General features: G+C 38.2%; 1 protein-coding gene across 3 annotated transcripts; it reads right to left on the reverse strand.

Moving 5' to 3' along the window:
• Positions 1-1,199: 1,199 nt before the first annotated feature.
• On the reverse strand, positions 1,200-23,480 carry LOC113092402 (protein FAM135A-like). Of its 3 annotated transcripts, none has more exons than XM_026257992.1 (22): positions 23,160-23,480; positions 22,739-22,783; positions 20,183-20,309; positions 15,497-15,576; positions 13,753-13,892; positions 13,574-13,644; positions 13,217-13,390; positions 12,884-13,010; positions 12,508-12,661; positions 9,189-9,266; positions 8,740-8,789; positions 8,137-8,295; positions 7,887-7,960; positions 7,635-7,789; positions 5,083-6,877; positions 4,169-4,329; positions 3,974-4,065; positions 3,665-3,762; positions 2,948-3,099; positions 2,749-2,859; positions 2,553-2,666; positions 1,200-2,357 (listed from the first exon to the last, which is right to left on the reverse strand). In XM_026257992.1, exons 3-22 carry the CDS (start codon positions 20,257-20,259, stop codon positions 2,152-2,154), a joined length of 4,068 nt encoding a protein of 1,355 aa, XP_026113777.1. In that variant the 5' UTR covers positions 20,260-20,309; positions 22,739-22,783; positions 23,160-23,480; the 3' UTR covers positions 1,200-2,151. The 3 variants fall into 3 exon arrangements, with proteins under 3 accessions (XP_026113777.1, XP_026113776.1, XP_026113778.1); XM_026257991.1 differs by having other exon boundaries at positions 22,729-22,783; XM_026257993.1 differs by lacking the exon at positions 9,189-9,266 and having other exon boundaries at positions 22,729-22,783.

Raw genomic sequence — 23,480 nt, forward strand, 5'->3', positions numbered from 1 at the left:
GGCCATTAGGTATTATATTCTGCTTCCATTGTGCCAAAAAGATGTCCGCTGTCTTGCCAATTTCAGCCTCTTGAGAGTCTCCAGGAAAATAGCTGTGTGCTATTTTCAACCCCTGACCCCTGCTGTGATCATATTCACATGACCTTCGATCCCTGGCTTTCCCTCATGGCATCATCCCGCATCACCGTCCTGCACTCTGAGAGGGAGTTTGGAGATCTGGGGGTGGTGCTGCTCAACAGGCTGCTTTTATTCAGGTCTTTAAGGTTTCCATGGTGACCCCACATTCCAAAGATCAGCTGGTTTCAAGGGGCCACATGCAGCAAAACACTGAGCTAAATAGAGGGGGAAAACACTTCTATTATACAGGATCATTCCATGCACACACACACACACACAAATTGTTTGTTAGACTAAAACAAATAGGATTTAATAATTCACTATAAAATGTTTTTAGAGCAATGCAATTCCAACTTTTTAATTCCAAAATAAAAAAATAAGTACCAGTTTTTAAGTTAAAGAAAAATAAAATAATCTTTTTTATTATTTAAGCTAATTGCCGAGGCAACATTTCTCATTTTCACTAAAACATTATATTTAAAATAAACACATTAAAATAATTTCAATAAAAAACATTAAAAATAGAACATAAAAAAGTAAAATGAATGCAAAATATTAAAAACTATAATAGTATCTCAAATTATACCAACAATAACACTAAATAAAAAATGAAATGCATCAAAAGCTTACCAGCATAAGATGTCTCTGATATGATATCTAGTAAACAGTGCCATCTAGAGAAGAAAATGTGTCAATGAGCTAACGTGCAACTTTTTTTTTCATACAAGGACAGTTTATAGACAGACCAAAAATACAATAAAAGTACCATAGAAGTGGTATGTTTTATAAGAAGTATTATATTACCTTGTATTAATGTGCCTTACACAATGCTTTTGTATGACTTCAGAATACTCATGATATAACACACAAGTCATCTCTTGAAATCAAGTCACAAGTGGAAGACATTAAATTACAAAATGGGACAATTTACAATAAATTTACAACTGTAAGATTGTAATGAACTATCATTATGGAAATAGCCTTCCACAGGTTTGGAACTATTCCTTTCATTCAAAAATAAATACAGTAGTCCATGAAAACAAAGCTTCTATAAAAAAAAAAAAAAAAAGAAGACAAAAAGATTTATTGCGAATACATTTAATGAAATGTGGAGTTCATGTTACAAAACCATTTTAACAAAAACAGGATAATTCCAATGTTTTATTTAAAGTATTTTGCACACAAGCATCAACAAATTCCTCCAAAAACTGAACATAAATACTTTCCCACAACTATGTGATCCTATTACTAGTATTTGTGCTGTTTTAAACTGACCAACCCTCTAGCCCATACACCTGGCCCACTGTTCATTTGTTAGCTGTATCCCCTGTAATAAAAAGTAAATACTAACATGCTTAGCGTGCATTTTCTCCACCCAACTCCAGGTTGGGGTTGAGACTGTGCATGAGAATGCAATGGGCATCAGAGACATCATATAAAACCAACACGCGGTCCAAGGCTGCTTCGTTTCAGCTACAATCATGTTCGTCTAGGTTAAGGAAGCCTTTGACGTTGTAAAAAAAAAAAAAATGTAAAAATTGTGTAGTCAAATGGCAATTTCTTAATAGAAAATATGTATTATGCAGTTCAACAAGCCAAACCTAGATACCAAAGTGTTCAAGTGAACATGCTTTTACCATGAAAACGACCTGGATTTCCACCCCGAATAAATAGTTCATTCTTTTTTAGCAGCTACACTTCCAGTTCAGCATAAGATCGTTTCATAGAATGAATTGTTAAATGAAATGGTAAATATTTAAGTTGTACATAAATAACAATGAAAAAAATAATACCACAAGGAGGTATGATTTTCTTAATAATGAATAGACGGTTAAAAAAAATGGCAGTAGAAAAATAAAACCGGTAAGTTCCACATTCACAACAGAGTAAATAAAAAACGAAACCAACAACAGAAATAACACTGATATATTTTGCTTTACCTCCAAGAGCATACTTAAAACCGTGAAGAAAAAAAAGAATAAAAAAAAAAAAACGGCCGTTTGAAGTGAGGTATTCGCTTCCGATCTAGCAAGGCTACTGAAAAAACTTGAGCCCTGCCACCAGGAAGAACTTTTCCAGGAAAATCTCAGAGTCCAGGACGGCGATGTGGGCTGCCCGGCCAATCAGGGAGTTAGCGGTGTTGGGCAGCGCATGGATGACGTCGTAACGCACCAGGTTGCAGTCTTTGTTCTGAAGCACAGGGAGAAGAAGGTTCTCGATCATCTCAGCATACACTGGACCTGATCACACAAGAAGATAAAGGAGAGAAATATATTGTTAGAAGCAGTAAAGCAATCCTAAAACCTAAGATCTTTATCCTTGCCAAGTATTTAATTTAAATTTAATTGACCCGAAACCTTTAGTAGTAAAAGTTATATGGGTTTGGAATGACATGAGGGTAAATCAATGATGAAAACTCTTCCTGTAATTCTCACCAGTCTGTTTGTCCTTTAAGGCTGTTTTACACATCTCGATTCGAGCAGAGTGATAGGGGACGTATCTGTCCTGAAGAGACCCCACCAGCACCACGTTCTTAAAGAACTGAAGACCTGAAACAGAGTTTGAGAGTTTTTATAAGGAGAAAATCAAACTAACATCAACATGCCGGAACCAAATTCTCATCACACTCACCTGCTTTCTTGCTTAGCTTATAGAGGAAGGTCTGGCGTGGGTCAGAGTGATCGCGACAGGTCAGCTGCAGCAGAGAGCCAGATTTCTTCCACTTCTGCATAAACCACAACCCTGACACAGAGGAAAACGAGAGAAACAGTTTAAAAAACGAACGGCTTGTAAACGACTGTCTTCAGAGAACTTCATGAGGAGGGTTTACCGGTATTGACGAGGGCTGAGCTGTTGTACAGCGTGCCAAGATGTGGTCCAGACAGAGATAGAAACGTGTGTAGTCTGCTGAGATAACACTTAAACCTGGGCCTCGTCAGCACCGAGCGCACGATCAGATTTCCCAGAGAATGACCCACAAAACTGAGAAAGACAACATAGCGATTCTGTCATCCTAAGGCTAGATGCGCTTTACTTTTGATAAGCTCATATTTTCAGCCAGGTCAAATTAAAATTCAATTTAAGATCCAGAGCAAACTGGCATATGCAAATCTGTGAAATTCATTTTAAATTCAATTTATTTGTCATTTTATAGTGCAAAAAGGTGCTCATGTGCGCCCCCTGTGAGGCCAGAATGTATCATGACGCACATTGGTTCAGACCTCATAGTCTTGGAAGAGAGGGAAGGGGTGAGGGATTCTTATGGGACAAAGTCGGGGTCAAAAGTTTACCAAAGATGAGGGCAAAACAGCCCAAGTATTTAAAATGTCCCTGTGGTGAATTTGTGTATGTTTTTTAGTCTAATGTTTTGAAACCACAACGATATTTAATTTATTTAATAGAAATATGCGAGCCCTCAAAATCAACCGTTGTGAAATGTCACACTGGACAGGGCCACTAAAAATGTTGTGTGAAAAAAACACTGTGATGATTTCTCATATCTGAGTTTTACTTTCTCATTTATTTGAGTTTGATGAAAAGATCTTACCTTATCTTGGAAACTGTGAGGTTGAAGATTTGTATGTACTGCACAATTTCATCCAAAAGTCTGTCAGTCATGGATTCGAAATCAGCAAATGTGTCATTCTTGAATAACCAAATATAAAGAAGGTTAATGTTTCAAAATATATCACATTTTAGATCACATTTATTTTCCAAGCCTTTTGGATTTTTATCAGTGATTTTACGCATACTTTATACCTTTCAGAAGCACTTACAATTTTTTTTTACATTTGTATAATACACAATTTATTCATTCTAGAAACAGCCAAAACCCAGTGCTTGCTCTGCAGTTTACCTGATTGCGTTCTGACATTAGGAAATCTATTCGAGCTCCAGGCAAACCGAGCTCCAAATAAGTCTTCACTAGACGCAAATCCGCACTGTTACCTAAAGGAATGGTTTTTATTTTAATAAACATTGATCTGAATCTGTACATATAGACTCAGGGTTATATATAAGATGTACCAACATTAAGACTGTGACTGCTTACCATCCAGACCATGTACACAAACTATTAAGTGTATGCCTTCATCAGTGTTTTCATCCTCATCCATGCTGAAATATGGCACAGTGGAGGCCAGATGTGCCACCTCGCTGTACAGGAAGCCTGGCAACTTTAGTTGCTTCAGCTCCTCTTTTGCTTGGGCAAACCTAAAGATTGAAACACTCCATCAAACAGAGACAGAAAAAAAGGAACCTACTATCAGGTATTAGTTCATGCATCTACAATCTGCAGCAACATGAACTCATTTAATGCTTCTCCTTTTTATGTACTTCTAATAAATGTCTTAATGCAGAACCAGGATCCCAGCTTACAGTCAGTGTGAAAGAGCATTTTAAATATTTTTCAAATCTACAGTTTTTTTTTTTTTTACAATTTGCTGTAACATTTATTATAATAATTTGCATTAAATTACTGCAAAACATTTTGAAAAGATTATTTTAAAGATGGCATTGCCTAGAAAAGTAGCCTAAAATAATGCCTAAATAGCTAGCTAGTTCTCATTACAATTTACATTAACATATTAATATAATATACCTTGTATGACCTAGATGATTTCAGGCAAAAGGCAAGTTATTTAATTTTATTAAAACACTATGAAGGCAAAGACACTTTATTGTTTGGAATAACATACACTGGAGTTTAAAGGACAGGGACCAGTACTTTTATTGAGAAGGGATGCATTAAATTAATCAAAAGTGGCATTAAAAACATTTATAATGTAAATTGTAAAAATGTATATTTACAAAAAGCAGTTCTTTTTAATTTTCTATTCAAACAATCCTCATAAATTGTCTCAGTTTAAAAACCTTGACCTCTCGCAATATACACATTTTTTTTTGTGCATGAAAGACTCCAAAACTAAAGGGCAATGGCAAAAAAAAAAAAAAAGGAAAACTCACGCAGTCATCTGAGCAGTGGGGGCGCTCTTGTACCAGCACAGGTCGTTGCTGGTTGGTGCTGGTCCAGAAGGCTGTGTCTCCTGGCCGGCTGAGGGGAGGTATGTTTCCTGGAGCTGTTCCAAACCCAGGTGATCATAAAAAGGGGTCCTTCCCTCTGCTCCCTCATCCTCACACTTTCCTTCATCCCCTGGAAGTCCATTAACATAAACCAGCCCATCTGTCTCCTCGTAGTAACCGTTCTCAATCATCTCATGTTCCTGTTCTTCCTCCTCGTCCTCTTCGTCATTAGCATTGGGGCAAGTCTGAATCCCCAGCGTCACAGCTGCAGTCTCCAATGGGCTGATCTCAGATACATCAGTGCTGGAACGGGAGCCAAAGTAGTTCTCCACAAAGCCTTTCTTCACCAGGTCCGTGCTGCTTGTGACCGATGTACTGGACTGGGCAGCCGTCTGAGGCTCACTACATGCTTCTGGCCCCAAAGGTGCACCACCTGGAACATCGGTCTCACTAGATCCCGCCGGCCTGTCAGGATCATTCGTTTCACAGCCGGGCTGAAGAGCAGAGTCCTCATTGTAAGAGACCAGCCTATCTCCATGAATGATAGAGGATTTTTGCTGAGCTAAAACTCTAAAGCTCGATAACGGGAGGCTGTGAGATTCTCCCGAAAATATGAGGCTCTGTTCCTGCACCAGGATGCTGGACTTTCTGCTAGTGACTTCCGTCTCCACCTCATCATCCGAGGGGAGTGAATTAATGGAGGTGAGGGAAGACTGGACTCCACTGATGCCGCTGGTGCTCTCTGGATTGAGACCCTCCAAGGTGGTGGCTCCTCTGGAGGCAGGGCTAAGCGGAGATGGTCTCTGGTTGGCACTCTGTAGAATGGGCTCTGTAGGTGCCTCCAGGCTAGTATTAGCAAAAGGAGATGGAGAAACGGGTGCTAACTGTGTTGCAGAGCTGGGCTCGCTCTCGATTCCGGAATCTGAGAGCCTGGAGGAAGCTTGAGGAACACATTCACTTCTCAAAGCGGCTCCACAAGCTCTGATGAACGTGGCACCATCCCCAACTCGACTCTTGAACTCAGAGAAATCGGTCTGTGTGATCTCTGGAACATCCCTCTTGGCAGTCGGATCTGAGTGGTGCCGTAAGAGAACTGTGACCTTATCGCCCTGGTAGGGGTCCTTGTCGCTCGGTTTGACATCAATATGTCTGAGCCCAGCGGGTGGATGTGTCGAATCAATTCTGGCAGCTGCGCTTTCTGCGGCTTCTGCTCCAGTACCTGCCTGGGGCCTAGCCTGCATTTGCAAACTCAAAAGACTGGAAAAGCTGTCACTCTGGATACCGGCGTTGCCTTGAATGTAGCAGTGTTTAGTATTCGGAGCACAATGCGTGGTTGCGGTTTCATTCTGGTGGATGTATTTGCCTACATCATCTAGCTCGTCTTTCGGATTGCACTGAGTGTCAACTTCTTTGGACTTGGTGGTCGGTTCACCATGAGGAACCTTCAAGTTCTTGTAGCCTGTGAGGACCACAGAGTCTTTTGAGCTCTGCCTGATAAGCTTCTTTGAATTTTCAGTCTTGGCATTCTTCTTTAGCTTGATAGATTTGGCTTTGGATTTGAGGGGAGGCTCATTCTGTTCAGGCCAAGCCGTGGAAAGGGCAGCTTGCTGCTTATCTGGGTACGGGCCGAGGCCTCCCAGTCCACTAGCAATGCAGTCCTTTGAGTTGGACCTGTCTGCTTTAGTGGACACAGAGCTGCTCCTGGTGTTGTGAAGACCAAGCCATGGACCATCGCGATCTTCAGGGCAGAAGAAATATGTTAAGTATTATGTTAAGTTTCCATAGTGCAATCTAACATTAAAGGGATAGTTCACCCAAACATAAAAAATATGTATGTGATTCTCTCCAAAATGGCACCAAAGACACCTAAAGGAGATCGATTATTGAATGAAGTTATTTTTGTTTTCTTACTACATTTCTGGACACTGCTCATGTTAGGATCCTTGCTGTCTACAGGAGGGGCAGAGAGCTCTTGGAATTCATAAAAAATATCTTAATTTGTGTTCCGAAGATGTAAAAAAGGTCATACAGGTTTGGAATGACATGAGGATGAGTAATTAATGGCAGAATTTTAATTTTTGGGTGAACTTTCCCTTTAAGGAAATAATGGTAAATTTCCTCATAAAGGGTCTGAACCTTTAAGCGTTTTATAACCAAACCACTATGCCACACCTAGTTTATCTTAAAGAGTATTGACTAGCACAAAATCTGACATTTCAAAGGTCTTGTTCCTTTTCACTACATTTAGTTCAGGTGTGTCCAGTCCTGCTCCTGGAGGGCCAAAGTCCTGCAGAGTTAGGCTCTAACCCTCATAAACCACATAACTGAACCAGATAGGTTGGAGTTAAACTATCTGTGATCCTGGTTTTTCTTTTTTTAATCCAGAAAAAACGTTAAATATTGCACAAATATTGAACACTTTCAAAATCAAATATATATATGTGTGTGTGTGTGTGTGTGTGTGTGTGTGTTTGTGTTATTGTTAATGTTATTACCTTCAGTAACTGATTCCAAATATCTATCCTCAAAGATGATTGGTAGGGAGTTCACATCCCCATCAAGATCAGCACATTCAACAGGAAGAGGTGGCAAGGACAAGAAGTAGGAGGAGTTCTTGATAGCTGTGGTCATCTGTTGGTGACTGTGAGCACTGTTGAATAAAGTAGTTCATTTGAATTATCATGATAATTCAAATCTTTTCGGTGTGCTAAATGACTACATTACAGTAAAGATATTTGAAGCCGTACTGCAGTTCCTGGTAGGCTAGTGCACTCTGTCTTGGGTGTTCAAGACAAAAGAAAGCTTCTGCAAATCTTTGCACCTAAAAATTGTAAATACAACACAAGTAAAGCCAGAAAAGTACTGTGCACAAACACTCCTAACTATGCAACATCAATTTCATGCATGTTTGGGTTACAAAATCTGTCAGAATACAATGCATAACACAATGAAAGTACGCGGTTAGAAAATGCATATAATAAAAATCTCAAAACTCACCCGTAGTGTATGGTGCTCCTGGGCCAAGAGCGCAGAGACCCGCTCATTCAGGGACACCACTTCCAGGAAATTCCCCCACAATGCCATGAGCAGAGAGCACAGCTGTGCCAAATTCATGTTCACCAGTTCCGCCAACTCATCTGGGCTTTCTGCCCTTTGCTACAAGATACATACACACCATCAAACATATAAAATAGTGTAGTACAGCATGATGATACCAGCCAATCAACAACCACAGTGGTGGGAGGTATGACCTTAACTTATGGATTGAGTAATGTTACATTACAATAATGGTATATCTCACAATGTATTTATTTTTGCCCCAAATTCAACAATCAAATTACCAAGCTGTAATGCCTATTTTTGTACAATTCAATGAGTTAAGTAATTGAAAGTTCATGGCCTATAACTTATAAATGAGCATCATTGCTCATAAACTGTAAAATTACCAAATTCTGCTTTACAGATGTAGTCAGATGGTAGCAAGACCCTTCAATAAAGTTCTATAATATTCCATAAAGTTTAATAAAGATATTGACTTGTTTGGGACACATCCTGCTCGGTATTTTTTGTATTAAATGGTACTAACTTCCATTGACATACCTTGACTTGCTCACAAAGCTCATTAAGTCGGGCCTCCACATCAAGTTCCTCTACAAAAAAGAAAAAAAAAAGACAGCAGAGTGAAAAAGTTGGTCCTATAGCAGCAGTATGGAGTGAATGAGAGAGAAGGGTCTGTCTGAAGAGCCTGTGATTGACAGCACATGAGAGGGATCTAGAGGATCAACAGCACAGGAAGTAGGAGTCAAAGGACAGAGAATAACAGCAACGTCCAAGCAATAAGACTGATCCCAAGTCAGCCTGAGATCTGAGATACTACTAAAAGAAAGGAGGACTAAGTTGAGTTAAAAGCTCCCTCACTGAAGGGCACTTGCCAAACAAGTGACAAATGTCCAAGGTACAGGGAATGAAAGAAAGAAAGCTAAAAAGACATGAATGAAAGGCAAGAGGCATGTGGAGCAATTTTGAGGGTCGGTTTTGGAGGGACATACCTATGTAGACGTGCCTTTGGCCTGGAGGGTAAGGTCTTCTGAGAACTCGTTCATAAAGGACCTGCATGCTGGGCTTGGCTAGTGGTGGGATTGCACATATAGGCACGTTTAAAACTTTCACTCTCCCCTTATGCTGTTTGAGCTTAATATGAACCCGTAAATACATGCAATTTCAGTCACTGTCAGAAGCGGAAAGGGGTGAGTAGTTTAGCTTTGACTGAGTGAGTGAGTGAGGGTGAATGTTCTGGAGGGAAAGACTTGTTATAGACTAGTTCTGAGGTCCAAACATAGAAAAATAGCTGATTTAAGCATCCACATGCGGACTCATACATAAGAGAGGGCAGAGGCATACACTATGCAGTTAAATAAACAATAACACGTAAATGTCAAGAACAGCAGTCCTTAAAAAGTCACTAACTAGATCTTCAAGTGAATGGTTGCATTATTGTAAGTGAGTATTCAGTGATCTGATGGGCTCTGATGAGATTAAAACATATATATTAATATGTGAAAGCAAAAGATCCAAAGCATATACAACAAAACAGATATAGACATATATAACATACATATATACATACACAATAAGCAAAAAATATTTATTTTATAAAACTTATATAAAATAAACATTAATATATAAAAGTTTAAATGTAAGAAATATAATCGCTTAAAAGAAAAAAAAAACACTGAAAACTGAAAATGATGTCTTTCAGCACGAAGGTTTTCAACATCTCTAAAGCCCCTTTCACACTGCCATTCCGGCAAATACAGGGGTAAAGTGTTCCTGTAATTGTTCCCTGGTCGCTAGATTTGGCACTTTCACACTGCCAGTGATGACCCGGTATATGTGCGTGCTTTCACACACAACCCTTGAAGATCCCGTAACAACACGTGACATCAGCGCGTGACGTGTAATGTACGAGTCGACAAAGCTAGGCACGTTATACTTTAACTGAAGCAAGCAAACGATCTCTGCGTCAGCGCGGAAAGTGAGGAACTAACTGATCTCTGCTTTATTACAGTTTGCACATATGTTTTCGTCGCGAATGTTGATCTTTCTTCAAAACAGACGGTAAAAGAGTCGCGCGATAACGCGCGTCATCACTTCAATACGGAATTAGATCTGGCTTTTGTTCACACAGCGCTCGTTCCGGATCGATTACCGCAGTGTTACTATGTCCCCGACCCGGGTTCGATTCGGTAATCAATTCCGGGACGTGGTTGCTTTCACACAGAAGGCGACCAGGCAATGTTACGGGAATATTGCGGGTCCGACGTGCAGTGTGAAAGGGGCTTAAGTATACTCCCAAAGGTTCATTAGAGAAGATATTGTATTGTATTATATATATATATATATATTAGGGGTGTAACGGTTCACAAAATTCACGGTTCGGTTCGATACGATACACTGATGTCACGGTTCGGTTCGGTTCGGTTCGATACGTTTTAGATACAGCAAAATGTAAAAACATCTCAACTTTTCAGAATGCCGCAAGCGCACCGCGGGTCATGTGACAAGAACCAACCAATCAGCTTCATCCTTTCCCGTAACAACGTTGAGAGCTCAGCCAAGATGAAGGAACAGCTGATCATAGTTGTATATGGATTGCAATTTTGAAATAAATTCAGTAGCAGAGCTACTGCAAGCGATTTTTAGAGCTGCAAATCCATTTATCCTTCGCTGAAATTTCCGCGTCTCATGGAGAGAGCACATCATTGTTGCTTAGCAAAGACAGACGCCTCAGGAGAAAGACACGCTTAGCGTTTTCCAAGCGTTCTAAGGCGCTCGCTCACTCAGCACGCGCTGAAGGCTCGTTGCAAAATGTCTAATGCATTTAACAGACCAGAAATATAAGATCTGGTGTTTGGGTTGGATTCCCTGTAAGCTATAGTGTCTAAATGCTGCAGGGATAGTTTGCTGCGTGCATGTTTCTCCTTTTTTTCGTCTTTTCCCAGATAGAACTGACGCATATATCCCAGATATTCCCGCTGTTTTTTTTTTGTTTTTTTTTTGTAATCCCGCTGGTGTACCCTGTCATGTTGCAGATGCGACATACCGTTGTTTATTTATCCACCACTCTCTTGCCATCACCATTATAGCTTAAAGGGAATCCAAAGTGCACCCAAACACCAGACCTGTTGGTTATTGGAGGATCTTCTCATTTCTAGTCTGTTAAACGCATTGGCTATTTTGCAACGAGCCTTCAGCGTGTACTGAGTGAGCGAGCGCCTGCTGAGTAGCCTAACATAAACATATAAGATGGTGTTTTTTTCTTCTTCGGGAGTGTCAGGGGCGTTGCCTGTTACGTTGTTTGGGTTATTGGGCTACCTTGTTGAACGCATATCATTATATTTCTTTCTCTCTCTTTTTTTTTTTTTTTCAAATATAATTAATTACTCCAACGAACCGTTCGGTATACATAATGCGTACCGCGTACCGAACCGAAAGCGTCGTACCGAACGGTTCAATACGAATACGCGTATCGTTACACCCCTAATATATATATATATATATACACACACACACACACACACACACACACACACACACACACACACAGATTACATTTTCCAACAAGATCTTTTAATTATTCTCCCTGCATTTTAATTTCTACCACACTAATTTCTTATGGTCTTCTGTTCAAAATGTTTAGGATTTTAAATTTTTTTTCTCTTTTGCTCAACAGGGATGCATTTATTTGGTCAAAATTAAGTAATTATTGTAATATTGTGAAATATTAATTTTTTATATATTTTCAAATACAATTTGTTCGTGTGATGGCAAATTTCCAGTAATAATTACTCCAGTCATCGCTGTTACACAATTCTTCAGAAATCTTTCTAATTTGCTTATTAAGTGCTCAAGAAACTTCTTTATTTCTGTTCTTTTTTTATTTTTTTATCAATGTTAAAGGCATTTGTGCTGCTTAACATTTGTTGTGGAAACCATGATACATTGTTGGATTTATATGAGAACTATAAAAATATTTAAAACAGATGTTTTTGGTCACGTTTATAATCAATTTCTTAAATCATTTCTGATTAACAATGCATTACAATTTTACAGTCCCCAAATTGTTGGACAGTAGTGTATATTGCTCACCCCTAGAACACATACACACACTGAAGCTCAGCAATTAAACTGGTTTTAGTAATCAAAGTTTGTTAAATTTACACACTGCAAAGCAAATTAAACCAAAACTTCATGACAACCAGCCACAAAAAAAGCTTTATACAGGGTCAAAGACTGAAGTGCATTTCAGTCATCCAACTCAGGTTGGAAACAAGACTTTTATTCTTTCAGCTCTGACAGACTACATACCTAGCTCTATGCGCTGGGATGCGGGAAGATTCTTGGTCAGGGAGGTTAAATAGCAGAACAGGCCCTGATACGCCTGTAGCAAGCTAGCACACATGCTCTGGTGCAGGCTGAAGGCGTGCTGTAGGCACTGTTCCGACACCAGGAAGGTTTTGCCCTGCAAATCATGAAAGAGAACTTCATGTCTCACTGACTCTACAATCTACATCAACAGCAGGAGCATTAAAAGTTTTTGCATTACTATGATACCCAATTCCCAATAGTGATACAATTTAATGTCAATGAAACTTGTGAAATTAATACCTAATAGGGAAGTGTCTAGACATCTCTTTTGCACATTTGGTTGAGTAAGGATATGTGTGTTTGTTTGTATTCTTACATCTGGGGACAGCTGCTTGACGTAGGAGGTGCCGAACACCACAGACTCTAGTGTTGGGATGAGAGAGTCTTTGCTCTGTGCCGGAGCGTTACGATTCAACCAGGTGCTTTTGACTGGCCGTGGGAAACTGAGGAGACAAACACTGCAAGTCAACTACAGTATTACACATTTCTACTGCTTTTAAAATAAAGCCACAATTTTTATAGATCATATTTACCCCCCCCCCCACACACACAAAGTTTATTTTATGTCCTGAGAAGCACAGCAGTCTACAGTCTTCACTCGTGACATATTCAAAATGACTACTAGTCCAGTTCTCAGTGTACTGCTGACCTGATTAGAGGCTGATGCAGGGCCACCAGTGATGCATGGATTGTGGCAGAGATGACAGACAGGTGGAAGTAGTCAAACATGATGTTGACGTGCTGGTGGATGCCTCTGTGAAGGCTAAAGTGCAAATGCAGCGTTCGACTGCTGATGCTCTGGAGAGAACTTGGCTCCTCGGGCCTGAACACAGACAAAAACAAACACTTTTATATTTGAAACCACTCTTTTACATTTAGTCTTTTAGCTGACGCTTTTAAAGTGACTTAGTATAGTTACAGTATAATGATTTAGGTAATAGTGTTGTTCAATATCCTAACTCAATATATAAGCAATAGTTTTTTTTTTTTCTGTTATTCTACATACGAGTAGTCGCCATCGGTAAAGAACAGGTCCAAAGACAGCTGAAAGTCCATTTCATTTAAAGACTCTTCCACCTGCAGGGGAAAAAAAGACTATCACCACCCACTAGTGATGCATACAGAGGCAGATTTGATCACTGAACCCTTAGTGTGCGTGTTGTTTGAGTCATGAGATTTGCTTACCCTCTTTGCATCTAGCAGCATCATCACTTTGAATACGAGGGCATCGTTGACTACAATCTCCTCGTTTTTATAAAGGATCTGAAAGGTTTTGCTGCAGACCACATCATCTTGAACTGATGCTGGAAAAGCCAGATCCGAACCTGTGTCAAAACAAAAATTAGCAAGGCTTTATAAAGCTTAGAGATGCTTACTATTCTTCCCCATAAAACTAAATAAAATAAAAAAAAACATAAAAAAATAGCCAACCAATAAATATCTGCTGTTATTTTTTCCAGTTTATACCATTCTGCTCTCTGAAAATCTTTCCGCCTTATTTGTGTACATGCAAATATGACATGACAAAGCACCAACACAAGTTTGACATCAATGGAGTCAATGTCAAATTTATTTAGTGTGCATATGACTGTTACCCATGTTAACCAACATTACACATGCTTTTCAAACACAAAGCTAAAAGACTGCCCTCATACTTGTATTAGAAATGAATCTGAGGAATCACTGGACAGATAATGATGCTTCTCACCACATTTCACCACAGGGTGTAAGACATTACACACTCCAACAGACACAGAGCCTGTTAGAGCACAGGCAAAGATTCTTTCAACCCACTGTGTCAATCACCGTAAACCCTGAGGTGAAGGTTGATGTAATCTTAAAAGAGCCGAAGGCTAAAGCTGTGAGAGCTGTTAGAAAGGGAAGGTAGGACATTTAACCCTCATAACTGAAGATAAGCTGCATTCCTTTGAAATATGCAGCCTAAAGATATCTCTGTAGATATAAGACTGATAATTTACCTGGCTGAAACATTTTATTTGTCTTTAGAAAATACAGCCTCAACACATAAGGAATGGCAAATTGGAATGAGATATCAGTAAAAACAAATTCTCCCAAACAATGATACAGAAATCATACGATAGCATTATATGCATTGCAGCAAGTGTGCAGTTGAACACATTGTATGCACAACATAGTTTCAAACTCAATTAATCTTTTTCTTAAATTAATACACTTACATATTGTAAATTAATATTATAAATAAATAGTAACTTTAATAATTATTATATTAGTAATATGTTATAAAAAAAAAAATGTGTTACTAAATAACCAAAATCTCAAACGTCAGCTTTAGGAGCTGGTCACATATTGCGTCTTTGCGTGCTCAAGTTTATTTTAAATGTAGTCACGTGGCAGTCGCCTTTAGGAAGAGACGCAGCCGCGGTGGTGCGACGCACTCATTTTTTCCAGGCGTGTCCACACCGCATCGAGATAAAAACATTTCATCATGTGACAAGAACCAACTAATCAGCTTCATCCTTCCCGTGACAACACTGAAAGCTCAGCCAAGATGAAGGAACAGCTGATCATAGCTGTACAGGGATAGCCAGTTTGGAATAAATTTAGTAGCAGAGCTACTGCAAGCGATTTTTAGTGCTGCAACTGAAACTTCTGCTCTTCATGGAGAGCGCAGGTCATGGTTGCTTAGCAATGGCAGATGCCTCCGGAGCACAAGCGCCCGAACGCATTGGAAAAAAAAACAGAAAGCTGCACGCCTAGCATTTTCCATGCGTTTTTAGGCCATTGAACAACACCTAGACATTTTTAGACAAAAAAATAAACCAAGCACATTGGTTAAATACCAACTGTTTTGTACGAACTAAGGAATTTTTTTGGTTCCTTGATTTATATTTCTGTGGTGTCATGACATGACAGGACATGTTCATTTGAGATGTAGAAGTGTTTTTACCTATGGGATGCAGCAGACTGGCTTCCAGCCTCTGCGGGATCCGTGGTGGCACTTTCATACTGGCTCGGATCTGATAGAACCTGTCATCACATACAAGAAAACAAGAGTGTTCATGATAAGCATAAGAATTCAAGACAAGCATTATACTTCTTACAGCTGTAAAAATGTATGTCTGCTTTATAACTATAAAAGACAACACCAGATTTTATTATGGACTGCTATCTAAATTACCCTTTTTGATGATATTTTTCTTCTTACTGTGTGCAGTCCATGTAAGAAAAGCCTGAAGCCCAGTTCAAAGACTTACTTTATGTAAAGGTACAGTAAGGGATTATAATCTCAAATAATTGAACTATACAGAGTCTAACTCTATTTAATTATTAGTTTTTAGAGAGTTATGTTACAAAAGTCTTGTATTTCAAATAAATGCTGTTCTACTGTACTTTCTAAAAGTAATTTAATACTTTATCCCAGTTTCCTTAAAAACACAGCTTCATAACAGTCAGACACTAACAAAAAAAGTTTCTTGAGCAGCAGAGAGATAGTAACTAACAACATTTACTGTTTTTAACGTATTTTTAAACATGAGAATGCAGCCTTGGTGAGTAAAAAAAAAACATTGATGGTAGTGCATTTTACAAGAAAAAATATGAATCAAAACAGACTGATTTATTTAGTGATTCAGTGAGTCATTTTAACCAGTGAGTTTTTTTGGTGAGTCACTTTGGGCGATACAAAATTATTCATAACACATCATAACATTATTTTTTTTTTTAAATTTGAATTAATATTGCACTGCCTGTTTCCCCTCATAACAATACATTCAGACTACAACTCAGCTAAAGCGTCATTTATTTTGACCCTACAGATTCAGCAATGCAGAAGACACTGTCAGAATAAAATAATACCATATTCAGCACAGAAAAATTCAGTTTACGAACCAATAACACAACCAAACCTCTTGAAAAAAATTGTTTCCGCATTTTTTTTATTTTTTTTATAAAGAAACTGGTCAGGTTTTCTCCTTACTGTGGTTCTTAGAAAGGAAGAAGCTGCTGTGACATTCAAATACATTTCACAAACCACTCGGTTCCTCATTTCTACTCATCAGAGCTCGGCTGAATAACCCGACACACTGATCTCATCAGAGAGCTCCAGCACATGGCTGTCTCCAAACAGCTCGTATTTATATCCTGTGCTCCATCCTCCCGTGCATTTGCAATGAAAGACGACGTTCAGGCAACCAAAATAGAGCTGCAATTTTCCTTCTGACAAGAATATCATGACATCAAAAGCACACAGAGGCACTTGTGTGGGAGCGAGGAGATATGCAAGAATACAACCGGCTGGCCGGAACACAGATCTGGGAAAAGGAACAAACAACTAGTCCCCTGCAGGACCTGAAGAAGAGAATGACGGTTGCGTTGTGCTTCCTGTCGCACAGCTGAGCAAACTCTGTGTTTTAGTTAGACCCGTGGCGACAATGTCAGCAGATGTGGAATGTTAACCTGAGAATGCAAACTGCTGTGTTGACACCAAACAACCCTACTGAGCACTGACCAAAACCTAGTGTTTCTTCCTTTGCTTTGAAAACGGACTCTTTACATTGCAACATAGAAAGTGTAACGCTGCATAAACGTATGACTACCTTAAAGGGATAGATAATCTGAAAATGAAAACGCTATCATTGTTTACTAAACTGTATAATCTTCCGTGGAACATAAAACACATATTTTAAAGAGTGTTGGCATCCAAACAGTTTCAGTTCCCACTGACCTCCATTTTATTTTCTATCCACATAACAGAAGTAAATAGTAACTGAGGCCATTTGATCACAGATATACTTCAATATATATATTTTTTTATGTTCTGCAGAAGAATTTGTGTAATGTAGTTCCTGTGACTCGGTCATAGAGCATTGCGTTAGCAGCGCAAAGGTCATGGGTTCAATTCCCGGGAAACACGCATACTGATTAAAAAAAAAAAAAACATTTTATAGCCTGAATTTACTGTAAGTTGCTTTGGATAAAAGTGTCTGCTAAATGCGTAAATGTAAAAATTTAAGTCAATTTAAGTTTGGAATGACATTAGGGTGAATAAATGATGACGGAACATTTTGTTTGTGGTAGACTATCCCTTTGAACAACATATTTTACCACAAAACAAATTGGCTATCCAGCAAAAAGAACTTTATAAGCTAGCAACGACCTGTTTTATACTTCTACCACCCACCTCTAGTTATATCTAGTGACTGGTTTTGAAATGTGGGCAGCACTTGTAACTCAACTCATACCTGTGCTGAATAAAACTGTGGCTCTTCATAGTGCACAACGGCCTCTATAGATCACATAACAGGAATGGGCCATTAGGCTCTAGTGTGTTTAAATGCCCATGTTTCCATGCTTAGATAAGACTAGGTATGGAGTGTTCAAATACCTGTACCATATGCTGGGTCATTTCAGGTTTCTGGCACATACTGAAACTGGTGCAATCTGCAGTTAACCCCAATTGTATTTTGAGATTGTCTGCTAATAGAAGTGGCATCCTTATGTTAAATATGGAAACGCATTTATTTTGTCGACATCTATGACCTATGCTTACTTTGTGTCCTGCACCATTTGTGCTATAGACCAGTGGTTCCCAACCTTTTTCAACTCGCGGCCCACACAACCAAACACATATGTTTGCGCGGCCCACTTCAAAAAAATTAACTGACCCCGCTATTGTTGGGTTAATAACTTAGTACTCAGAAGCTAGATTTTAAACTATATTTATTGAATAAACTAGGGCTGTGCGATATGGACAAAAAAAAAAAAAAAAATCTATCGCAATTTTTTTGATCAATTTTGCAATTGTGCTTTTACAGTCATAAATGCATTCAGGATTAACTTGAAACATATTTCCAAAAGAAAACCAATTAGAGCTTTATCAAAAAGTTGTAACATCTCTAGAACAGACATAAGTCAAAATTATCACTATAGTGAAGATGTAAAAAAATGTATAGACTTGTGGCAAAAAAAAATAAATAAAAAAAAATCCTGTATACAGGGACTTTTTTTTCTTTTTTGCCATTGATTGTTCATAGAGCTCATTAATTGTAGCGGTGCCTCAGGTGTTTGCAGTGTGTATACAGTATGTGTATGCGGTCAGCAGTGAGAGCGCATAAATATAACGCGAAAGCACATTAAAATAATGCACGAGTGCGAATCTCTCTGTTCGCAGCAGATTTCCTTTGCTCTGTCACAAAACCGGTCGTGCTTGCTCAGATACACGCTGCTTTGCGAGGAGAGAATGTGCACACTTAAAACGTGTCTCCTCTCACTTAAACTGCATCCTGTTCACTAACAAATTCACTCTATGCTCATGTGTTAGACATGAATTTTTGCACGTTTTTATTTCTAGCCTTTTACCGCAGTGAGAACGCTCTGATCCGTCAACATTGGCTCAGAAAAAAGGCGCATCACAGACAGTGTGTGAACCTGGAGTTAGGCATATGCGCACGCTCAAATCGTGATTTTAGAACGTTTTCTTTTAATCGCACAGCCCTAGAATGGACTGGAAATGAACAGAAAATAATTGGCGGCCCACCTGCAATACGACCACAGGTTGAAAACCACTGCTATAGACATTACTGAAAACTCTAACTGTACAGGCTGGTAAAGGGACAGTTCACCCTAAAATAAAAATTAGATCATTAATTACTCACCCTAATGTCATGTCTAACCCATAAGACCTTTGTTCATCTTTAGAATGCAAATTAAGATATTTTTGATGAAATCCATGAGCTCTTTGACCCTGCATAGGCAGCAATGCAACTGAAATTGCAATTGGCCCAAAAACTTAGTAAGGATATTGATAAAAGTCCATGTGACATCAGTTTTTCAACCGTAATTTTGCAACGCAATGAGAATACTTTGTACTTGTGTACAAAATAAATAAATAAAAATAAAAAACAACATTCAACAATTCTTCTCCAAATCATTATTGAAAGTTCCACAAGCATGCACACATTGCTTTCCTTTGCACATAAAGATAGAGAAACAGCGATGTATTTTGAGGTGTCCTTCTCTGCTAGTCAACTCCGGGAACAACATTAAACAACCGTACAAGCAGACATGTGTAACATGCCTGAACAAAAATAATTGAGAGGATACTCCTAAATTATGAATTCTAAGAAAAGATGGTGCACATTTAGATTAAGAAGCTGAGACGTGTGCCAGCAAGCAATGGCAGGAAGGACAACGAGACTGTAAAGACTATAAAAGAGCACTACATGTTATTAATATCAGTGAAGATGATCTCATATAGATTGCACGAATGAAGACGAGAGCTGCAGGCTACAAGTTTCTGTACTTAATTTTACTGTAAAGAAAACAGCTTTATAACAAAACAGACGGCAAGAACATAATATCATTTAACTATTAACTTTCTTATGTATCTTACTACAAACACATACCACCATTTGTCTACATAAACTAGACAATCTTTGCTCATCCTACATCTTGTTGAGGAGCAGGAGCTTGATAAAACATTGCCACACTATTCAAACGTTTCCAAATGCAGTTCATTCCTATTCCTGTTGTTTGAGTCATGGCTTCTAACCAAGATCAACCTTGAAAATATTTTATTTGTGTATGCAACCCAACCTGGAATGACACTTTATCCGGGATAAGAACATGTTCTTACCCTCTTTGGAAGAGATCCACATTATAGAACTTGTGGAGCTCCACAGAGAACTCCACTGTGGCCTGGACCTCCGTCATGCTGGATTCAGGGCTGGAGGAGGGCCTGTCTCAAACGATCGGCAGCAAAACTGTGGAAAAACAGATAAATGGATTGAACAGTCATGTCGTAACACGTTGAAGAACCGGAGAAGAAGTGGGAACATTTCTACAATGAAATATAATTTAAAAAAAATGAAAATGTATGCATACATGTGCAACCAAATGTTACTAACAGAATAACATACTAACTTTTCCAGCTTTGTATGAGAAACATATCAAATATACATTACATGTTTAAAGTTTTTGGGCTAGTTAAAATTTTCATGTTTTTAAAAGTATCTTATGGCTGTTTTTATTTGATCAGAAACACAGTAAAAGACAGCAATATTGTGAAATATTACCACAATTTTAAAATATTTTATTGACAGCAAAGCGGAATAATATTCTAATAAAATGATTAGCTGCTCAAGAAACTTTTCTTATTATCAGTGTTGAAAACAGTTGTGCTGCTTAATATTTTTGTGGAAACCATGACACATTTTCAGGATTCTCTAAATAATGGAAAGTTAAAAAAAATATATCATATATATGTTATATCATATGTTCGTCATAATAATTTTATCCATTTAAAGATTTAATTTCTTAAAAAGAAAAAAATCCTACCGACCCCAAACTTATGAACAGTAGTGCAAGTTTAGTTATAATCATAATCACAAAAGAACCTAACAGGTTTTATTACTTATATTTATTTATTGCATATACCAACTATACCTATGTAATGACTTGAACACAAAACTGAACAATTTCTAAAATACACAACTTTTAACAAATCTCACAAGAGAACAGAATCAGAAAGTGGCTTGTAAGATTACCATTAAGAAGGAAGATTTTTTTTTTTTTTTCAAAAGAAACCTCATGCACTCCCACTTCACTAAGCAACTCTGACCCAAGATCATAAGATGAGTCTCACTACCTCTTGACATTTAAACCCCACAGATATAGCAATGACATTCAAGTCTATTCCTACAGTTTATTCTCAATGCTCTTCATCATAATATCTTTAACCACCTATGCTTATTTTGAATTACCACAGAATGCTTTCACACCCCCCGCAGGTTTTCAGAATGATTCACCCTAATTTGCAAGTCACAGTTACAGTACTGAGGTGTGATGCAAGATCCTGACAAGTCCAGCACACTTCAGACGGTTCGATGCAAATACGGTTCTTCCACTAACGCTGGCTAGACTGCCCCACGGGGGTCTCTGGAGGATTTATTGTGCTTTGTGGCATCATCGGGGGGTTTTAGCTTTCATTAATACAGATTAGATACCTCAAATGGGAGGCAAGCTGCAGTCGCCTATCACATGTAAACCACAAAGTCAAATCAGATCCACCACAGTAAGATTTTCCTTCCAAACATGTGTTAAGCTGGCGATAAGAGCACAAGAGCCCCGTCCCACTGTCTAGGCACAAACACAACTAACAGAAAACAGGCATTATTTGTTTAAGGACAGCTACTTTCCTTCCTCTGAGCAGTGCCTGTAAAAATGAAGATGATATCAGTGTTGCCCTATACTGCTTGGCATATGTTCATGTCCTTGAATGTCCTACTGTTTTATGTGTTCTTCTGCTCACTCTCTCTCAGATTCAATGACACACGAGTCAAGATCTGAAGTTACCATTAATTTCCTTCAAAGTGAAACAGTTTTTAGCAATAACAACTATTTCGAGATCTACCATGAGCTTAGTGTGCCATATGTTTCTGTACAATCTAAAAGTCTGTTATTTCATCCTTAATATTGTGCTTATCTGCCAAAATCTCAAGATCACAATTCATAGAAATCATTTATGTACACTCTACTGTACATTTTTCAGACTTTTTGGCCTCCAAACCAAATGGCTTCATTTGAATCTATATGATTTATTAAAACCTTTTCAAGCAATCAAAACAATGAGATTTCAATGAAAGCTTTCATGTTTTTCTCATACATTAGAATGTGTCCTGTTTAATTAAAAAAAAAAAAATTCCAAGCAAAAAAATGATGACTGTCATACATTTTACCAAGACTTATAGAAAAAAAAAATGTTGTCTAGTCTAACAATATAACAAGATATATTATCAGGCATATTTAGAACAAGAATCATTAGATGACAGTAAAAAGATCAGAGTGAAGCCCTAAAAAAACTACCAGTCACGTTACTTATAATTTGAAATCTTTACCAGACTTTGCTTTATCCTTCAAACAACTAGGTTTTACACATTTGTCAGTAAGAATATGTGAGTTATTTGAAATAAACTAAAATGTTGTATACAAGTAACGTTACAGGACATAATAAGTATACTGTTTCATTTTTATAGAAATATATTTGTCACACAGTGATGTGAGACCGTTATTTCACCCATACTTTTGGGTTTTATTTTCACAAATTGTTTTATATAGCTTATACACACATTATTACATATTATTATTAGTGATTTGATAACATTATTAGTGTAAACGACTCACCCGTCCTTACTCGGTTTAGTATCTTCTCTCCTCATGTCAACTGATAAACACAACCCTATATAAAAACAGAATAACAATTAAATAAAGTTTCTCAAATAACACATTCATAAACGCATTTGATTACATTTGATAATGCAACTAAACGTTAACCGTCTTATTTTATTATAAATTATATTAATGATCACATTTAAACATTATGTGTTGACACAGCTTTTGTTTTTACTTAATGTCGTGTGAATGTACGTCCTAAAGGGCAGTTAGCTCTAGCGTTAGCTTGTTTTGCTTGTCAAATGACCAGCCTTCACAAACATAACACTATTTGCGTAGGTTAACGGATGTGTCATTAAACCTACAATATGAAATGCAGAAAGAAAAAAAAAACGTTATAGTTTAACAAATATCTGGCTGGTATATAATTTTAAAATACGTACATTTATCCGCTCGGGAATTTAGGCCTCAATCCGCGGGTTCGATTTCAGAGCGATCTAGCCCTCGATGCTCAGATCACCAGGCTACTTAATTCCTCGGCATGCCGTTGAAAAATTCGCTTACGCCCCGTCTTCACAGCAGACTTAAAACAACAGATCGGTCAGACTGGATGGGGGGAAATGAATCACATCTCCATACGGTCAGCGGTGATAGTCGTAGATCGTAAATATTGTCCAAACTTGTGTCTTGTGTGTTGTAAGAGTGAGTTCAAGGGAGGCGCTCACACAAGCCGGTACAGCACCGGCTCCTAGTAGGCTGTATGA

The sequence above is a fragment of the Carassius auratus genome, unplaced genomic scaffold (assembly GCF_003368295.1).
Source record: "Carassius auratus strain Wakin unplaced genomic scaffold, ASM336829v1 scaf_tig00214575, whole genome shotgun sequence".
NCBI lineage: Eukaryota > Metazoa > Chordata > Actinopteri > Cypriniformes > Cyprinidae > Carassius > Carassius auratus.